We start from the raw sequence: 18,584 nt of genomic DNA, 5'->3' as shown, positions 1-18,584 counted from the left end.
CTTGGACCACCTGCATCTAGTCCATGTGGCGCAATTTTAACCGACCCCTCATTGACTTACCTATTTGGTGGTTGCAACGAGGTCAGGTTCATGTGATGGAGTTGGGAGGTGGGCAGCTATCATACTTGCCAGCTATCAGACATAACCTGTAGACAGATAAAATATCTGCATAATTCAGTTCGAAGAAAGATGAAAAGAAAACAAACATAGACAATGCACGGGGTTGTAAGATTTGGGGTCGCCATTTGATTGGCGTCGGCACTTCCGATGCCGAGAAGCCACACTCGGCCGGTCCCGCTCCGGCCTCCAGCCGGTCCGCTGCGATACGATCTTCGGAACCGCAATTCTCATGACAGAGTAAACGAACCGATACATGACAGGAATAGGAAATTATCCGTTAGTCCCGGTTTTTCAATGATCGACCTTTTCGTAAGACAAGACTTTTAGCCCGGATGGCCCCGACAAGCCTTTCTCACGTGCGGTAAGTAATTAGGGCCAATGTATTCTTCCTTCAGCATCCCAAAGATGGTGCTACAAGCCGCCAAAAATCCCTAGTCCGCGGGTCAGAAGAGCTGATCTAACTAAGCATAGAACCTTGTTAGTCTTGCATGAGCTGCATGGCGATGGCGTACGGGTCCCGGCGGGCTATCGTCTGGCGCCGCCTACAACAAATCAGATGCTCCAGAATCAAGACAAGGGACGTTCTGTGGCGTCCAGAGCTGAGATTGCCAGCCACCCCCATCTGAGATGGTGTGTTGGGCCAGGCTGCGTCTGTCAAGCTACCATAATAAGTCTACACCGGCATCCCTTTGCCCTTGTCTCGACGTTCCCCCTTACCCTGTTCGCTGCTCTTCTTTGTTCCGGCCTTTCCCCATGACATTTGGACGACGTTTCCACCTTTTTGTGTCCTCGACGACGCTGAAATGGACCCTCTGTCCATCGCAGCATCTGCTGCCGCGCTAGCTGGAGCCGCAGGAACGGTAGGTGATTTCAAAAACTCCCAAGTTGGCTTGAAGAACCAGTCGAGCTTCCGTGACTGATGCGACATGTTTCAAAGCTCTCGATGTGGCTATTCGAAATCGTCAACAAGATCAAGAATGTCGACAGCAAGTTGTCCGACCTGTGCAAGGAGGTGGAACAGCTCACCAATCTGCTCACGTCGGTGGAGAAGACGGTCAAGCAATGCCAGTCCCAGGTCTTGACGCTGGCGCACCTCGACCAGCACATGTGGGAGCAGATCAACACAACCCTGGCCGACTGCCAGTGCAACATTGACGGCCTCGACCGGCTCGTCATGAAGCTGATGAGCCAATACGACCCCGAGGCGAAAGCCTTTGCGAGGTTGCTGAAGAAGCCGAGCCTGCACTTCCACTTCGTTGTCCACAAGGACGAAATCCAAGATTACACAACCAAAATAGTCAAGTCCAACTATGCTATGCAAACGACCCTGGCCGTAGTCAGCGTGTAAGTCATCTTACGTGTAGCTATGACCAAAAAACTAATCGTAATTCAGTTCGTTGAATTTCCGGACAACCGTCTCGCAGGAGGCTATTTTTCAGGAGTTGGAAAGACTGAACAAGCTGATTCAAAAGTCCTTTGAAGCGGCCGAGCGACGAGAAGTAGTCCCCGACCCGTCTTCGCTGCGACAGAGCATGAACCTCCAAAGCCTCGCCAGGGCCGCCAAACGCTTCCACACGGTCACGACCACGACCGCCAGCACCGCCTATGGAGCCGGCGAACGCAGGCCCTCGACCATCTTTGGAGGGAGCGAGAGCGGGGACTTGACCGAGGTCCGGATCGCCGAGATCGAGCAGTGGAGGAAATTCAACCAGCTCTCTGTCGTCGACGAGTCCACGGAAGACAGCATGACGGAGGTGTCGCTTTCATCGGGCCACAGAGACACCTCGACCATCATAACAACCCCGGACACCGAGACGTTTCCGCGAGGCCAGCCGAAGCCAGCCAAGCAGCCTGCCGCAGTCGTGGACGACAGTGACGACGACTCCGACGTCGAGCTCGACTTCCTCCGGAACTCGGAAGAGTTGGCTTACGAGCGGTTCGTTTCGAAGGACTACAGCAAGGCCGAGAAGTTCTTGCGGATGGCCGTGGAACGCTTGACGGGCGACGCCGCCGGAGCCTCCAACTTCAGGCAGCTCAAGCTCCAGTTGGCCCTCTGCTGCTGTCTGCAAGACAAATGGAACCACGCCGCGGGCATCCTCGACTCGCTGCCCAAGGCCAGGCCGGCCGACAACCTGCCCGTCCTCGATCTCCTGCAGGCCATCAGCATCGCGCACCTGGAGGAAGGAAACCTGGAGGACGCCTACAACACCTGCAAGACCGTGCTGCAGGGGAAGAAGAAGGTGTTTGGGCGGGAGAGCCAACAGTACTACGGGTGCCTGTGGCTCTTCGCGTCGATCCACGACAAGCGGGGCCCGGAACATGCTCTAGAGGCCGAGACCGTGCGGCACTCGATCCCCCGGGGGTGGACTCCGACCATCCGGGACGTCCTTTCGTCCCCCAAACGATTCATCTTGGACCAAGAGGATCTGGTACAGTCCATCTTCGCCGGCCGGGGCGGCGGCGGCGGCGGCGGCCAAGAGCCCCAACCATCTCCCTCACCTGCTGCTCCACAACAAGCTGTGGACGACGAGTCGATCAGCAACTCAGAGCTCGAAGCAAGAGTAGACTTCTCCGGACACTGGCAAACGCTTCTGCTAAAAGAGCCAGCCAACGGTCTTTTGCGGGCCCAACGGGAAGAAGGGAGAGGGGCGTCGTCGATCGGGGAGACGGACACCGGAAAGGAAATGGTCGTGGACACTGGGAGGGACGAGGTCGTTCAGAACGTCCCGGGGATCACATTCAACTTGTTGCCCGATTCGAGACGGACCTTCAACACAGATAATCATGGTCCCGGGAATCAGTTTGGCGGCAGCTCTGCAGGGTTTCCAGATTGGAGGACACAGCATGAACACCTCGCGACTTCACAGCAGGGCCTCCAGTACACTCAAGCCATGCCGTCTCTGCGTCCCGTCTCCCCCAAAAGGCATCACCATAGCCGCTCCGAGGAAATAAACACGCCCGTGTGGAGATCTGTCATTCACCCGACAGATGACTCTCAACAGTTACCGATGCGTAGCGTCTCACAACGGCTACCGCCGACCCCCAGTGTCCTCTTGGAGAACACAGGCGGTATCCTTCGGAGCCATTCTCAGCAGAGCCGACCCTTCTCGCGACTGGACATGGGGGCTGTTCGATCAACGCCGGATCTGTCGTCAAACTACAATGATGAAGTTCGCCCGGATGTGTTGAATCAGAGGACGGAGTCGGCCCCAGCCCATCTTTCCCTTGGTCACACAAAGTCCGTCAACCGCCCAGTGGGCCACAGTCGCCTCATTGACAAGGTACAGCAGGCCCAGGCCCGATCGACGGGTGTTCGAGAGAGGCCATCACAAGCAACTCAACCGAGCGGGCACGGCTATCACCAACAGAGCTATCTCCAATCTTTGACTCAGCCTGAGGCTGCGGGAGGAATAGTCGAGGACGAGTTTTACTCGACTCTCGAAGTGGTGACTCCAAGCGACACAGCCACATACGCGAACAACACTGCCCCATGGTCCCCGTCGTCTCTACTGTCACCAACGTCGTCGAGCGGCCACCAACTCCGACGCTTCAGGTCCAACGCCAGCATGCAGAGCAACTCAAGCCGCCGCACACGCTGGACCGTTCAGAAGGACATTGGGAACATCGGCCAGCCGCGGCCATCCGTGGACCAGAGCCAGTTTCTGCCATTGTCGACGTCTTCGTCAAACTCTGGACTAGGCTTCGTGGGCGTTTCGTTCGGTGTCGCCTCGGACGGCTCCGTTGCCGTGAGAACTGGGCACGACGAAGTCAGCATATGTCAGATGCCCGTAAGTCTGTCTTAATATTGTCACGGGCAGGATGATAGGGAGTAACAAAAGCTGACTGTGACTGATTAATTTTCAACAAAAACAGGCTCGTCCGGCCAAGCACGAAGCAAGCGTGCAATCTCCCACTTCCGGCATGCGAGGCTTCATCCGCAAGGCGAATATGTACTCCAGTCGCAAACCCTCTCCGCTCGCGGACACTTCAGGGTTCACCGTCGACTCGTCGTCACCACGAGACTTGCTCAACGATTTCGGTACACTCGGAGACACGTCCCGGCTCATTCCAGACGAAAGGGAACTCCTCGCGAGACAACAGGCGGCAACAGCACAGATCGAAGCAGAGGTGGCAAACATACTGTGCCGCGGGCAGTCGATCGCCGCCTCTGGGACCTTCAACTCTCTCAGGCTGGAGGCGCTGGTGTACGTCTTGCCGGATCTGCTCGATCGTACGTCGCGGGAGCTCTGGACGAAGGCGCTGGAGGAGGCTCCGCTATTGCAACATGCCAAGGTCATCCCGCAATCGTACGCCATCGTGCAGTACTACCTCCTCACCTCTGGGCAGCTGGCCCTGGATCACACAGACCCTAGCAAATTCGAGACCGTCGCCGTCGTCCTCAACTGCGAGGAGAAGCTCGTCGACTGCACGCCGTACAGCCTGGAAGCTGTCTCGGGCGATCTTGTCGAGATACACGATCTCCAATCGTCGTACATGGCAGAAATAGCCGGGTACGTGTTTTTCCCCCTTTCTCTCTGATCCCCTTTGCAACTGTTACAGAATCGGTCAAGAAAGGTGTTCGAGACGCAAGAAGTAGCCTCCTGCTGGTTGCTCGGAGCTGACGTGTCGATGCCACGATAGCCACGGTCACGCCCAGGCCCAGTTTGCGAAGCTCGTGATCGATCAACTCAGGATTTACGAGCGCGAGTTATCACGCAAGTTCGATGCCGCCGCGATTCACGAGATCGTAAAGTCCTGCTGCGACCAGTTCAACGACAAGATCCTGCCCGGCTTCGACAGCGACGGAAAGGACTGGACCGTCGAGTTCGAGATCCCGTCGGCCATCCCCGGCTTCCAGCACGGGCGGCTCAAGTTCGCCAACTCTGAAATCATGCGCTGCTTCATGCAGAGCGTCTCCATGATCCAGAAGATGCTCGCTGACACCGTAACACAACTGTCGACGAGAAGAGAATATTCTACGGTAAGAACCCAACGCATTCATCCCGGCCAATATCATCTGCCAATGTACTCCTGGGCTGACCACTCCAACAGCATATTCTTCTCGCCGGCTCCTACTCGAAATCAAAGTATCTCCTGAGTCGTCTCGACAACACCATGCGTGAACTTCGGCAGCCAGGCTTCGGCCCGGTGACATTGCTGACAACGGCAGAGTACGATGATGTTTGTGCTTTAGGAGCTCTGTCACATGCTATGGGCTGTTGAGCATCTATGGGATGAGCAAACCGATGTTGACATGTTCTCATTTGGAGATGAAAGCATGTAAGCGTAGTAATTTCTGTGCTGCCATCAGCCGTATTTGAATGGTCAACTGGCAATTCACAGACGTGGTGTATGATACAGGTTGTGCGAAGGACCAACTCTGATACATGTAATTAGCATCAGGTTTTATAATATCTATAAAGCCCCTGAACTCACATCATATATCCGCGCATGTATCGCCAGTCATTCGACGTGATTGAAAACGGCGTAACGCCAGTCATGAATCCTAGACAAGGGGCATAAACGGCTGTTTCTAGAGTTGAATCCGAGAGCAATCATCATGATTATCTTTGCAAATTGCAAGTTCCAAGAAAGCAGAGCATCGAATCGGCAGCGGCAGACACCATGAAGATGATCAACCATCTCCCCTCCCTCCCTCATGTGGCACTAAATATGTGGGCTTTCTTGACGAGGATAATACATTTTGTCTGGTGGGAACACCAGTCCATGATTGCCTTTCCATGGATGCGTTATGCTTGCCAGAATGCCCTGGCGCGCGAGCACATTGCATCCGCACAACGCTGATACGACAGTCTACGCTACGAGACATGGGTAGAGTTCTCGGTGAAAAGAACCCCTGGATGGGCGTTTCATCAAGCACGGAATTGCAGCATGGGAAACAGGGCGAAGGTACCATATTATTTAAGAATGCAGTTCCCTTGTCTCAGAACCCACTCACCCGACACTATCAATCTTCCAGCACGCATATGCAACGTACTTACAGATCTTTTAGCTGAGTACAATCTACTACAGACGTGGTTTACGTTGGCGCCGGTTTGCTGTAACATCCGGAGACTGTCGCTACGAGATCAACCTCAAGTAGTTCAGGAGGAAAACTTAGGCCCATCGAAGTAATTGGTGCAACCGACGGAACGCTGCTCACATGGACATAAATAGGGATAAAAGTTGTCAAAGTAGGCGCAGCTACGGATACCTGCCTGCATTCAACCGGTAAGACTGTCTGTTTGCTCGAAAACGTTCATACTTCACTCACCCCGGAGAAAGACATCTGAACCGATTGTTGAAAACGGCGCTGACATCATTGGATGAATCCTCATGACAAGAAAAAGACATGGTTCAGGAGCTAAAGTGGTTTAACAGATCGCCAAGCTCGTATCAAATTGTCTCAACCTCTGAAATGGTCTGCCCAAGGGGAGCGGGGAAGGGGAAAGCGTCCATCGGTTTCTTCTTCTGGGCTGACGCAGAAACACGCTATGATCTATGAGATCGGGGGATGGGATGCGCGCGACGCTTGACCTTGGGCTGGGCAAGCATTCCAGTTATAAGACAACCGCGGGACCCACGCCATCATGATCCGGGACGAAAAGGGATTCTACATATCGACGCGTTCCCCTCCCATCTCTGTACCCCTTACCCAGCCATCCCAATTTCCAAGCCATCGAGCGCTTTTTGGAACACGGCACTTTCGATAACTCTTCTCGCTCAGCGACAGTCGCAAGACCTGGTGAATCGACACACTCCGAAGAGACGCCCGTATTCCATCGAGGGAAGGGGGGCAAACTGGGAAGGACAAGAACCGGCCATGGGCGCGCCAAATCCCTTCATCACAAACGGGACATGCTTTCGCGGCCCCGGCGAAGAGGTGAAGGAGTGGTTTCCCTGCGGCAACGCCGTCTTCGGGGACAAGACGTGCTGCCAGGGCGGCGATATGTGCCTGTCGAGCCGAGCCTGCTACAACGGCCGGTTCGGCATCACGTATCTCGCGGGCTGCAGCGACCCCGAGTATCGCCATCCGAGCTGCCCTGACAAAGGCACATTCAATGGTACGTTGCGATGATCGGGGAGGAGAATCTGGAGCGAGATGGAGCTGACGAGGGGACTCACATTTAGATCAACCATGGGCCGGCCTGGTCTACTGCAACGGCACTTCGGAACAATGGGTTGCTTGCGAGCAAGCGGCACGACCGACGACACTCACATCGGCAGACGCGTGCTGGTGTCCTCAGACATCGCGCACCGTCGCATTCACCGACTCTTCGATACTCCAAAACGTCGTGCAGCTGCCGACAGCGGCGGGGGGCAGCGTCATATGGCAGCCCGGCTACGTCCCGGTCTTTACGCAGCCGGACGCGATACCCACACAGACCGATGCCCCGACGGACATCTTGCAAACGACGACGGTGCCCACGGCCCTATCGACGTCACTGCCGCAGCCGAGCGAGACGGGGACATCGTCAGAAGGCGGAGGGGAGAGCTTAACGGCAGGCACAACGATTGGGATCGTACTCGGGGCCGCCGGCGGCAGCGTGTTCCTGATCGGGGTGCTGATATACCTGTACTTCGCCCGGAGGAGGTACCGGGAGAAGATGATATACGAGCGGGGACTCGCCGAGATCCGCGGGACGGGCCCGGGCCACGAGGAATCGAAGACGGACTCGCGCAAGTCAAGCGCGTATCGGGGTCCGGCCGGCGAGATGGAGCCGAACCTGACGCGGCCGAGGTCGGAGCTGGACAGCAACCCGGTCTCGATGTATGGCCATGGCTATGACTATGGTCACAGCAGTATTCAGGGGAACGGGTCGAGGCCGCCGGGTCCCATTGCCGAGTTGCCGGGATAGATAATGAGTTGGATGAGGGGGAGGGAGCGCGAAGAGGCCTATGATATCCAGAGTAGATTAAAACGGTTCAATGAGAGTGTTTATATCGAGACTTGAGTCAGCTCAGTAAGTATTCGGCCGGATCTTGGCAACACTCGCGTTATTTGGCTAATGTTTAATTTGGTAAACTCTTTGCCAAATACACATGGCACATCTGGGTACCGTTGGCAACTGATCCAAAGCTTAAAGGTTTTGTTCATCACGTATTGATTCCTGTAGACTACTCACATTTGTACAACGGATGGATGTAATGTCCTAAGCCATCCCAAATCACTCTCCAAAGCCAGAAATGGCACACTAAAGGACATCTCGAGCATCTTACGGTCTCGCAACAGTACTGCTGGGAAAGTCAAGCATCCCAATCCCGCAAAGCATCCGTGACATACTCTCAGAATCAGCCACATGTTTACCCGGTCTTCTTTTTCCCGCCGCCGCTTTGCAGGAACTCAACATCCCGTCCCCAAACAACGGCCAACGCCGCACCGCCGGGCCCGACGATGGCACTCCACACTAGCAACCTCCCCAGGTCCAACACAGCCCGTCCAACGCCCTTGGTCTGGTACGACAGGTACGCGATCCAGCTCCACGTCACGAGGGTGGCGCAGTACATATCCCATTGCAGCAGCGCCAGCGTGCCCCTCTCAACCGACGCCATCTTGGCCTGGGAAAACGGAGACGGGGGCACGAACATCGCTCGCAGCGTCTCGCGGGCGGGATCCGTAGCCCATCCGGACGCCCAAAAGACATACCCGATAACGCCGTAGGATATCAGGCCCGCGGCGGAGAGCGTGAGGGCGTAGATCCTCTGCAGGTCACCCAGCCCGTCAGCCGTGACGTGCTTTCCGGTTCTTGGCACGGCGCCGGACGAGCCCGCACCGACGAGCCGAGAAAGGATGGCTTGTGCGATGCCGGACCACAGCGGGAAGGCCTGCCAGGCGGCGAGGGCGATCTCCTGCGTGTGCGGCGCGATGACGCTGGGGGACGGGAGCGCCGCCAGCAGCGTCGGGAGAACGGCACCGATGGCCAGGGAGCCGGGTAAGGCCCGGGCTTGGGCCGGGTCGACGGAGATGGCGGCGGCGAAGGCGTCGGGGCCCAGAACGGTCGGGATGGGGGAGGTGTAGATATAGACGAGGAAGTAGACGGGCAGCGTGGCGCCGACGGTGAAGAGTTGCCAGCCAAGGCCCCAGAGTGTCGTGCTGCTAAAGTGTCAGTCAAGTCAAGTTTCCCCGGGTGGCTTCTCAGCCCAAGAAAAATCAGCAAAACGGATCACCCACTAGGAGATCAGCTTCCCCCGGTTGCCGGCCCTCATGCCCTCGACCTGGACGACGACGTGCACGGCCAGCAGCTGGCCGACCATGAAGATGCAGAACAGGGTCAGGGCCGGGTCGTTCCCGGCGAGGATGGGCTGGAAGAAGCGAACGAGCATAGTCAACAGGCCGTCCAGGGGCTTCAGCGAGGTGAAGGGGACCGGCTCGGCGCGGAGCTGCGCCTGGATGACGTCGCTGAGGCCATCGGCGACGAAGAGGTCGTTGATGGCGACCTTTGCGAGGTAGAGGATGGAGAGGAAGACTGCGGTGAAGACAGCCCGGGCCATGGTGGTTGAGTATAAGAGAGCGCGCAGTGTGAGTTGTGTGTGTTGTGTGTGTTGTGTGTGTGTGTTTATGTGAGAGTGTTTGATGTGAATATGAGTGTGAATTGTGAGTAGATATGTGTGTGAGAGAGAAAGATGAGAAAGTGGAGGTTGGGTTTGAAGCGTATCGGGAATGTCGGGGAATCGGCTGATCCGCCTGCCTCATCTGATGTGAGATCCGCTCACGTACACTACCTGAAGTAATATAGCCTCGGGAAGCAGGTGACAAAATAGCCGGAGTGTGTAAAGTATGGGCAAACTCTGTTCGCCGAGGGGGTCACTAGGTGAAGCTGGGACGAAGAATGGATTACAGTTGTAGGGGAAATTTTGGAAATATAAACAATGAAGTCCTTTTGCGGCCAGTCCGCCCCATCGCATCTCATCGCATGCATTCCCCCGAGTTGATGCAGCAAATAAGACTACTGTATATAGATATAGATATATATGTATATACTTATGCTTCGTGGCGGGATGGTCTATCCGCATTCACATCCCCCGTCTCTCTTCGATGGAGCGACTCCGTCCATGCGTCGGATGCATCAGTCGGCATATTTAGCGATGCGGAACACCACGTAGACCAGAGGCGCCGCCTTCTCTGCTAGTCAACTCGACTTCCTCTCGTTACCCGGCAGCGGCTGGGGCGACTCGAGCCAGCCGCGCGACGCGGCGTCCTTGATGCTGTCAAACCAGATATTCGCCATCTTGACGTAGCCGGCGTCGCTGGGGTGGATGCCGTCGACGAGGTCGCTCCTCATCGGGCCCTTGTCCGTGTGCATGTCGGCGAGCACAATCTTCTTGGACAGCGCCTGCTGCTCCGCAACGAGCGCCCTGAACTGCCCGTTGACGCGGAGCACGCAGGCCTCGGTGGTGTCGTTCCCGTTGGGCAGCAGGGTCGACAGCACGACCGACGCCCTCCGGGACGCGGCCCAGACGAGCTCGACCATCTCGAGCATCCGCGCGCCGGCGCGGTCCGGGTCGAAGGTCTGCACGCAGTCGTTGGTGCCGGCGTTGATGAGGACGAGGTTCGGCAGCGTCGCGGGCACCGACACCTCGGCCTTTCCGAGCACCTGGTCGATGCGGAACCCGGGCCAGCCCTCGTTCTCGTTGTCCTGCATGGTGCCGTTGGGGTGCGAGCCGACCATGTCGACCGGGTTCCCGTCGGCGACCAGCAGGTTGCGCAGGGCCTCGCGGTAGCCGTTGCCGTCGGTGGACGTCTGGCCGTACGTGATGGAGGCGCCGAGGGGCATGATGCGCAGCGAGACGTTGCCGCCGACGAGGATGTTGAAGTCGGCCCTCGGGTCCAGGGACCGGGGATGCGGCTGCTGCGTGGGTGCGGCGTAGGCTTTTGTTTCCCACCCCTTTGGGTCAGTGGCCAAGAGCGTGTCTGGACACAAAAGAGGACCTACCGGCTGAAGCCAAGAGCGTCACCCCCCACCAGGGAGAGAAGATGTCGGGGCGCATGACGGAGGCGAGGTGTCGGTGAGATCGAGGGTAAGTCGGGGGGTGGAGGGGGGAGGTTTATCTCAGTCTCGGTCAAGCAGCGGGAGATGAGATGTGTCGATGTGTAACTACGACCGAGAGAGACACTGGAGAGACGGTGACGCTAGGCGAGGCTTCATGTCAAGGGACATATGGGCTGTGAAAGAGTTTAAATACAAGGCCCCCCTCCCCTTTAGGGAACAGGATCGGGGCTCAGTACCACCAAGAGCATAAAGCTCATCGCTAGGGAACGGACGGTAGCATTTTGGCATCAGCAGCAAGCAACCCGGTACCTTGCTGACTTGACTGCTCTGTTTGTCTGGTTTGCGCGAGTGCACTGATTGCTCCAAGTTCAGGGAAACCCCCTCCTCTCGAAGGATCAGACGGGCTCACTGCGGTGTTCATTGGTCTAGGGCCGTGTTAGGCAAGGTGTGTGAGTCGTGCGTGGCATTGCCTTGCGCAGGGACGCGGGGGTTCCTGTAGGACTAGCACCAGGATGACGGAGGAAGATCTGGATGACATGTTGAGGCGAGAGGGTACAGAGAACAGTGAGTGCAGTGCTCCTTTACAGCATATTCCCGCTACCCAAGCGGCGGGAAGGGAAGGGGACCTAGGCTGGCTTGCATTCTGTTGCGTAAGAGCACTCACTAATAGCTAGAAAACAGTCTGCGTTTCGGGCAGCTTTAAGGCTCTCTGACTTGAACCCCACCCCCTCCCTTTCTAATGTCTTCCACTAACCGATTCGTGCGCATTGTCGGATCGCTGCTGCTGCCGCCGATCGTGACGTCAGGTAGCTGTGGGACAGCCGTGAGGGGATAGACCCTCTCACCCTCGTACATCGTAGACACCGTTGAACAGTTCGGACGACGTTCAGAAGGGGGGCCTCATCGGACTGTACCTGGCGGCGGCGGGTCTCGGACTAGAGAATCCAAAGCAGCGCAATGGGAATGCATGGGATGGTGGGACATGGGAGACGCAGGAACGACAAACAGACCATGCTGCAGGAGTCAAGACACGCAGTCCGAGCCAGACGGATGAGCTGCGCAGGTAAGAGGGGCGGCAGTGAGAGACACCTCATCGCTGACGACAGGGGGGGCAGGGGGGGAAAGGATGAGAGGAACAACAGGAAGGGGATGAGGCTGGAGACAGGCAGCAGCTGTGTCTGTCTGCTTAGATGAAACTGAGCCGCCGTCGAGGAAACGAATTGCTGGGGCCAAGGGTTCCGGAGAGGGGGGAACGACAACCACCACACAGGCCACGGGTTAGTGAGTAGTGAGTGAGTGACCCTGCTGGACCAGGGACGGCATCCTGTGGTTTAATGGAAGCAACCCCTGCTTGCGGGGAGCCGGACGACGCCAAAAACAGCACGAGGAGGATTCTTCCAGACTCCGCCAGGGGGATCAACTCTGGAGGGAGAGGATGCCCAAGGCTCACCGCAGGATGGGTTAACTAAACGATTAGTTGATTTCAAACATTTAGCTGGTGCCTAATGCGGGACAGAGAGGCAGATATCCGCAGCAATGACAATGACAATCACAATCACAATCACTTGGGTTTCGACTCCTCTGAATGGCACACACAGCACCACCACCCACATCCACGCGCAATTAAGCTAATCTTTCCAGATGCCCGTCACGTTCTCATACGTTTTTGTTGGATAAGCTTGTCGTAAGTCGGTCCTCCTTATTATCACTTGAAATGCTTACACCACACTTCCTCCGGTTCAAAGTAGTTGCCCTTATTCCCGTGCTTCCCGCACCTATCCCCGTTCATTAGCCGCCAGGAGCCCTGCAGTGCAGAGCATATTGTATTCTGCTCTTGTAGTGCCCAACAGAAGTCATTACCGAGGGCCGCTGCTTACATACCAGTTGCGCCTCCTGACGAAGCATGGGAAATGCTTCCAAGCATACTTCAAAAGATGGTGGTACCCCTAAGAATTGAAAACTCCCTCCAGTCGCAGTTTCTCTCTCAGCTCTTGATGTGCTACCCATACCGCCATTTCCTTGTCGTATCTGCCTTTGGCTCCAGTTCTGGCATTCTGAAGGGTGACATTGGCTGCACAGGCTAGATATGTGGCACTACTTCCCCCGTCGAACGGCAGCAGAAAAGCCGCACCCATCGCCGCAGTGCCAAGCCCTATAGAGGTCCACAAGTAGCCGCGGTAGGCCGATTGCATCAGTTTGTCGAAGGAAGAAGGGTACTGAGCGTTGCTTCGAGTGTTGCTGTCTCCGATCATGTCGACAAGCAGACGAACGAAGGACTGGCAGTTGCTCATCACCCTCGTAAATGCTTTTGAACGAGTATTGCCAAATCTGTTGAGCTGTTTTTTTCGCAGATTAGATCAGTCAAACATGGCCCAGGGAGAGATCCTATTAGGCAGGCTCATTTCAAACTAACCTATGTTGTCGATCTCATCCGGCGACCATTTGCAAGCCGTATAACCCACAGCACCATCTATTAGTTGAGGCTTTCGGTCTTGCTCTTGCATGAGCTCCCACCACTCTTGAAGAGGTAGGTGTCTTGTGCCGTACTGGGGGTTTTCTTCCGTCACGGCTTCGTCGTGTTTTCTGATCAATTCGTAGAGGTGGCCTTCGATGTATATTGCCCAGTGAGCGATTTAATTGACGGGTTTCGTCAAAAAGCGCCTGGTCTTCTTGACAATCGCGACGTACAGGTGGATGGGATGGCCCTGATCCATAGCGAAGTCACTGGCGGTAATTTTTTGTGTACGTCGGTGCTGCCTCTCGCAACATGAATAGAGAGGTGGTTCATTCAGGCGGTGCTGAAACAGAGACCTCTTATTCTTTAGGTTTTATAAGCAATCATCAATGGCTTCCTCGATATTAGGGAAAAGGCAGAACATCCACCCGGCTGCATTACTGGGTCCATTCGACAAATGTGCTGCTCCAATAGCAGAGTGCCCGTCGTGGGATGGAGACATTCCACTCCTTGCAGGTTGTTTGCCCAGATGATGTGCGACTACCCGTAAGCGCGTGGCTATAGGGGCATGCAGCAAGCCTGGCGGCAATTAGAACAGGAACACGAACCGGACAGGAGGTTGCCTTGGGCACGGCGCATGTTACAGCCGTCTGTCTCATTGGTTGAAGGTGTGCCGGAATAAACTCCGGGCGTCCAGGGAAAGGTAAGAAACCTCCATGGGATAGATAAGTGATCAGGAAGAAACTGCTGAAACTCCTCCAACGTGCCTGTTGTGAAAACACATCTCCACAAGAGTTGACAATATCAGTACAAGCGCCGCTTTGATATCAGTTAAATGACCGCCCACCCCCCTTAACACTTGATGACATTAGGATTAGTGACACACTCGTGGCTCCACACCACCATGTCCTTTCTGCAAACATGGTCAGATTTTCTGCCGTCAGCAATATTAGCATGCGCCCTGCCCCAAAATATTGTAGTTACATATCCTTTACCAAGACGGACCGCGTTGGCCCTGTGCCTTGGCACTTAGGGCTGCGTCGCGTCACGTCCTATCAACTCTCCTCCACACAGAAGCCGGATAGCCGGCCAGATGAGAGAATCTGGCCCTGCCGGGCCACTATGCATGTATTTAACCTTAACTTGGTGGCTTTTGTCAAACAACCCTCCTCTGTCAGGCCTCGCTGGGTATGGCCAGCTGTTTTGAGAGTTCCGTTCGAATTTTTGGCCAGCATGAGCGAAGAAACTTCACAAAACAGTGAACAGGGTTCTGGGAACGAAACCGGCCTCTCTCGAATCGCGAATCTATTTTTCAGCATTGTCACATTTAGTTACTCAGCAACCTTCAACTACTATACCCTTGGTCCCATGGGGGAAATTGGAAAAACGCACGACTACGGAGATAAGAAGGATGGAGTCATCAAGGCGTTGACTCACTTTCGCCAAATGAAAACTGAGGAACTCTCGTTTGTGCAAAAAGCAGTAAGCAAAATCTCCTCCTCCTCCAGCTCTGACATGCTTGAAGCATAACTGATGGATCCGGCTCCCCAAAGGCAACACTCTCTGGGGCAGCAGTTATTGGTGTATTCTCATGGCCAACAACTGAAGAAGCCCTGTGGGTGACCAAGATGCTCTGGCATTGGAGCTTGTTCCTGTCTTCGTTCGCCATCATCAGCTCGGGCCACCAGCGACTGCTCCGGCATCTGCCTGAAGGACCGAATCAGCCGTTCAGCGACAAGCACTTTCTAATAGCCTTGAGCTTGTTTCTATCACCTCCGGTGCCAGGACACAATTCAAAACACCCTAGAAGGCGGCTTAGCGCGAGGATGCTATGGCTCTGGCAGTGCCCCTTGATGCTCATGAACTTTTCCTGGGTCTTGTTCCTCGCCGGATATGCGTTGCACCTGTTAACACCAGTGTTTGACCCCTCCCAGGCAAAGATTACGACAAAGGCAAGTTCCCTTCCAGGCGAGGAACCCATCTCGAACTCTTGGCATCTAACGTAAATTGCAGGTGTCTATTATTACTGTTTGTGGCTGCAGTCTCATTGTCTGCAATTTTGTTTTTTGCGCTGCAATATGTCAACGCCGGCTAGCGTTAGCGGGCTACAAAGATCATGCAGTTCCTCCTAAGAGACCGAATGACATGGACACTACGCCTTTTTGCGTAAGGTGTTTAGCCTAGAGAGGGGTTGGGCAGCATAGCTGTCACGGGCTACGGTCGTGATGAGGCTTCGGCGACGCTGGCAGATCTTTGATATGGCCAGCAGCGGCATAATGAGATGAAGATAATTGTGGCTGCTGCTGCTTAGTGTCCAAGTCACCCACCCGACCAACGTCTGCGTAACCAAAGATCGGGATCGGTCTTGCTTCCTCTCAAGGTGCCTTGTCGTCCGTTGGCCAACCAGAGTTCCGCGACGAATCGTTGATTCGTTTCGCGTTCCGGCGGGACATAAAACGGAGTTGAAAGGTCATTTATCGCTGCCCCTGATCTACTTGGCATGGCGCTGTTGAGTAGTTGCTGTTGGCTCAAGCTTGGCCGTTGGAAGGGCTACAATAAGCGAAGCAGGAAGAGGACATCTGGGCCCCGTGTTCCAGACCGAGACTCTGGTTAGTCATGGTAGCATATGGCGTGTTTCTGGCTACGAAATGAGCCGATAAGGATGAAGTGAGACCCCTTTCCGGTGCCTGGCGTTGATCCCAGGCTGGCCTTGATGGCAGCGACGTGGTACGACAGGCCGTGTACGCCCGCAAAGCGTGGCGAAGTTGAAGGCGCATTGTAGCCTGCCTCGAGCCGCCCTGTGGAGGAGGGAACAATCTAAGAGCGCCAACTCACCCAATTCGTTATGACTGTGGATTGGTTGTTTGAGGCCATGGCCAATATCACAGCACTGGCTGTTGTCACAATGTGGAGGCGCAGTCATGCTGGTTGAGATCCGGGGTGTATACCTAGCATAGGAAATTGTTGACAAGGGCAAATCAATCACTCTCACTACCTCATCCGCAGAGCCTGACTTTCGGACGACCCATTTCCGGTTCTACTTAGTCGTTAAGACACCTCACATACTTCACAATGCTGTGGGTGGACCAGTAGTGATCTGCCTCCAGTGCTCAGCATCTCTCACCGACCCAGCAGTCATCAATGCTTGTTCTACAGCCTCCGCCATCAGGGACACTGCTCTAAACTACCCATGGACGGACGGATTGATGTGAAGCCGTATACTCGATTACTGGCATCCTAGACCGCCGGTATCTGCTATGTCACCATCCTCCACGCGGTGAACGAGTCCCCGTTACCACTGTTGAGTGCCGATCGTCCACGAGCGCCCGTCGTAGGAAAAGCCATATTCAAGGGAAACAAGAGGGGGACTGGTCCAGGACATGAGATTACATCGGTCCCAGACCATAATTGGAACACTTCCACCACAAGTGGTCACCAAGGACACGGGCAGCCTATTACAGCGGCATTTTCGTTGTATCTCAAAGACGAATCGACGGAAAGGGGTCCCTATCCCACTTCGCAGTCTCTGCAGGTCTCAGCACCTGCTTCGAGGAACGCCTGTTTCAGTGAGCGGTATACTTCTGACCGGTCACAGCCGTCAACCAGCCCTGGTTCAAGGTCAGGTGGGCTAGATGATCCGGCATGGCATAGACAAGAGCCAGCCATGTACTTGGACATTCGCTGCGCCATTTAGGCTACTCTATCACAAGTCTCTCAACACACAAAACCACTCATCCGACATTGGTTGAAATTGTCTCGTTCATCATCACTCCCATCGCACCAAGTCCAAAGATCGCACCAAGTCCAAAGCACGCACTGTCACTGCCTGTCCGTCTTCGCTATGCCTCGGTACAAGCAGGTTCAACAGCCACCATGTCCAACAAGAGTTCGTCCGCAGAGCCGTATTCACCCAGCCAGCACTTCCAGGCTATTTCAGAGCAGATGGGCAAGTCGCTTGGAAATTTTTTGTCCCTGAACCTGCTTTGAACTTTTTCGTGCCATCCATCTTCCCCATCCACAATGTCAGGGTAGACAGGGTGGCCCATGATAATATGGTAAATCGTGCATCCCAGCGCGAAGAGCTCCGTCCTGACGTCCCCGTTGAACTCGTCCTCCCGGGGGCAGAAGAACCGGGTGGACTCGCTACTGCAGCCGTCGAGCAGCACCGTCCCCGACCCGTCCGGCGATAGCTGCTGCCCTTGAAAGTCGGCTAGCTTGACGTGAAAGTCGCTGTCGAGCAGTAGGTTTCTTGGGTTGATATCGCAGTGGAAGACCCCCTTCGTGTGAACCCAGGCCACCGCCTCGACAGCTTCGCGGCACCAAGACAGTCGTCGTTGCATCGGGGGCGGGTTCGCAGATTCGAGATGCTGGGCCACAGAGCCGTTCACGGCGCGCTCTAGGTAGAGGCCCGTTTCGGAAAAACCCTTCAGTTGGATGATGCGCTCGTGGGGTCCAACGACATCGAGTAGTTGTCTCTCCGTGTCCAGTCGGTTGAGAGTCAACTCGTCACCTGCTCGAAGGGGATATTTGAATACGGTGTAATCGTCGACTTCTCCAATGAAAGAGCTACCTCCGGCAGCGATGATGCTTTTTACCCCGGGTGGGCAGTATCGCTCAATGATGATCACTTCCCGCTCTTCTGCCATATTGTGTACAGAAAAGAAAAGGAGACAGAACACAATGATCAACGCAGTGGTCGGAACAGGTAATTATATAAGACTTAGATCTGGTCTGTGCGCGTGAAATATGTGTGCGTACCTCCTGCATACAAACGACGCTTGCACGGGGAATAACTACATTAAGAACCTATCAAATATTTTGTTTCAATCTCTCATAAGAATGCTAGTTGATAGGGCGGCGGCTGTGAGTTAATACTGCGTTTCTATAGTACGTATTTTCCGACGCATTAGGTTCTGGGTATACCCCCTTCCCCTGCTTTACGTTCTCTCGTTACCGTGGGTTGGCGTGGTTGTATTGCGTGTTTGTGTGCTTGTGTGTGTGTGTGTGTGTGTGTGTGT

At 55.1% G+C, this 18,584-nt stretch overlaps 7 protein-coding genes across 7 annotated transcripts; 2 read left to right on the top strand and 5 right to left on the bottom strand.

Annotated features, from left to right (window-relative positions):
• Positions 1 to 1,063: 1,063 nt before the first annotated feature.
• Positions 1,064 to 5,343, top strand: CH63R_00250 (Hsp70 family protein; the record flags this gene model as incomplete). Its single annotated transcript, XM_018295225.1, has 5 exons — positions 1,064 to 1,464; positions 1,514 to 3,908; positions 3,994 to 4,631; positions 4,762 to 5,101; positions 5,173 to 5,343. 5 exons carry the CDS (start codon positions 1,064 to 1,066, stop codon positions 5,341 to 5,343), a joined length of 3,945 nt encoding a protein of 1,314 aa, XP_018163587.1.
• Positions 5,344 to 6,943: 1,600 nt separating this feature from the next.
• On the top strand, positions 6,944 to 7,979 carry CH63R_00249 (uncharacterized protein; the record flags this gene model as incomplete). The annotated part of the gene is made up of 2 exons (XM_018295224.1): positions 6,944 to 7,184; positions 7,252 to 7,979. 2 exons carry the CDS (start codon positions 6,944 to 6,946, stop codon positions 7,977 to 7,979), a joined length of 969 nt encoding a protein of 322 aa, XP_018163586.1.
• Positions 7,980 to 8,424: 445 nt separating this feature from the next.
• Positions 8,425 to 9,612, bottom strand: CH63R_00248 (FAD binding domain-containing protein; the record flags this gene model as incomplete). Its single annotated transcript, XM_018295223.1, has 2 exons — positions 8,425 to 9,214; positions 9,293 to 9,612. The coding sequence occupies 2 exons, from the start codon at positions 9,610 to 9,612 to the stop codon at positions 8,425 to 8,427; spliced, it is 1,110 nt and encodes a 369-aa protein (XP_018163585.1).
• A 638-nt stretch (positions 9,613 to 10,250) lies between these two features.
• On the bottom strand, positions 10,251 to 11,109 carry CH63R_00247 (GDSL-like Lipase/Acylhydrolase; the record flags this gene model as incomplete). Its single annotated transcript, XM_018295222.1, has 2 exons — positions 10,251 to 10,990; positions 11,055 to 11,109. The coding sequence occupies 2 exons, from the start codon at positions 11,107 to 11,109 to the stop codon at positions 10,251 to 10,253; spliced, it is 795 nt and encodes a 264-aa protein (XP_018163584.1).
• A 1,948-nt stretch (positions 11,110 to 13,057) lies between these two features.
• Positions 13,058 to 13,825, bottom strand: CH63R_00246 (uncharacterized protein; the record flags this gene model as incomplete). The annotated part of the gene is made up of 3 exons (XM_018295221.1): positions 13,058 to 13,416; positions 13,525 to 13,694; positions 13,800 to 13,825. 3 exons carry the CDS (start codon positions 13,823 to 13,825, stop codon positions 13,058 to 13,060), a joined length of 555 nt encoding a protein of 184 aa, XP_018163583.1.
• Positions 13,826 to 16,176: 2,351 nt separating this feature from the next.
• Positions 16,177 to 16,489, bottom strand: CH63R_00245 (uncharacterized protein; the record flags this gene model as incomplete). The annotated part of the gene is made up of 2 exons (XM_018295220.1): positions 16,177 to 16,364; positions 16,402 to 16,489. The coding sequence occupies 2 exons, from the start codon at positions 16,487 to 16,489 to the stop codon at positions 16,177 to 16,179; spliced, it is 276 nt and encodes a 91-aa protein (XP_018163582.1).
• Positions 16,490 to 17,405: 916 nt separating this feature from the next.
• Positions 17,406 to 18,212, bottom strand: CH63R_00244 (Serine threonine protein kinase; the record flags this gene model as incomplete). Its single annotated transcript, XM_018295219.1, has 1 exon — positions 17,406 to 18,212. The coding sequence occupies one exon, from the start codon at positions 18,210 to 18,212 to the stop codon at positions 17,406 to 17,408; it is 807 nt and encodes a 268-aa protein (XP_018163581.1).
• Positions 18,213 to 18,584: the final 372 nt, after the last annotated feature.

This window comes from Colletotrichum higginsianum, chromosome 1 (genome assembly GCF_001672515.1).
Source record: "Colletotrichum higginsianum IMI 349063 chromosome 1, whole genome shotgun sequence".
Classification (NCBI taxonomy): Eukaryota; Fungi; Ascomycota; class Sordariomycetes; order Glomerellales; family Glomerellaceae; genus Colletotrichum; species Colletotrichum higginsianum.
The sequence above is the reverse complement of the archived record's forward strand: the minus strand, read 5'-3'. Positions and strand labels throughout refer to the sequence as shown.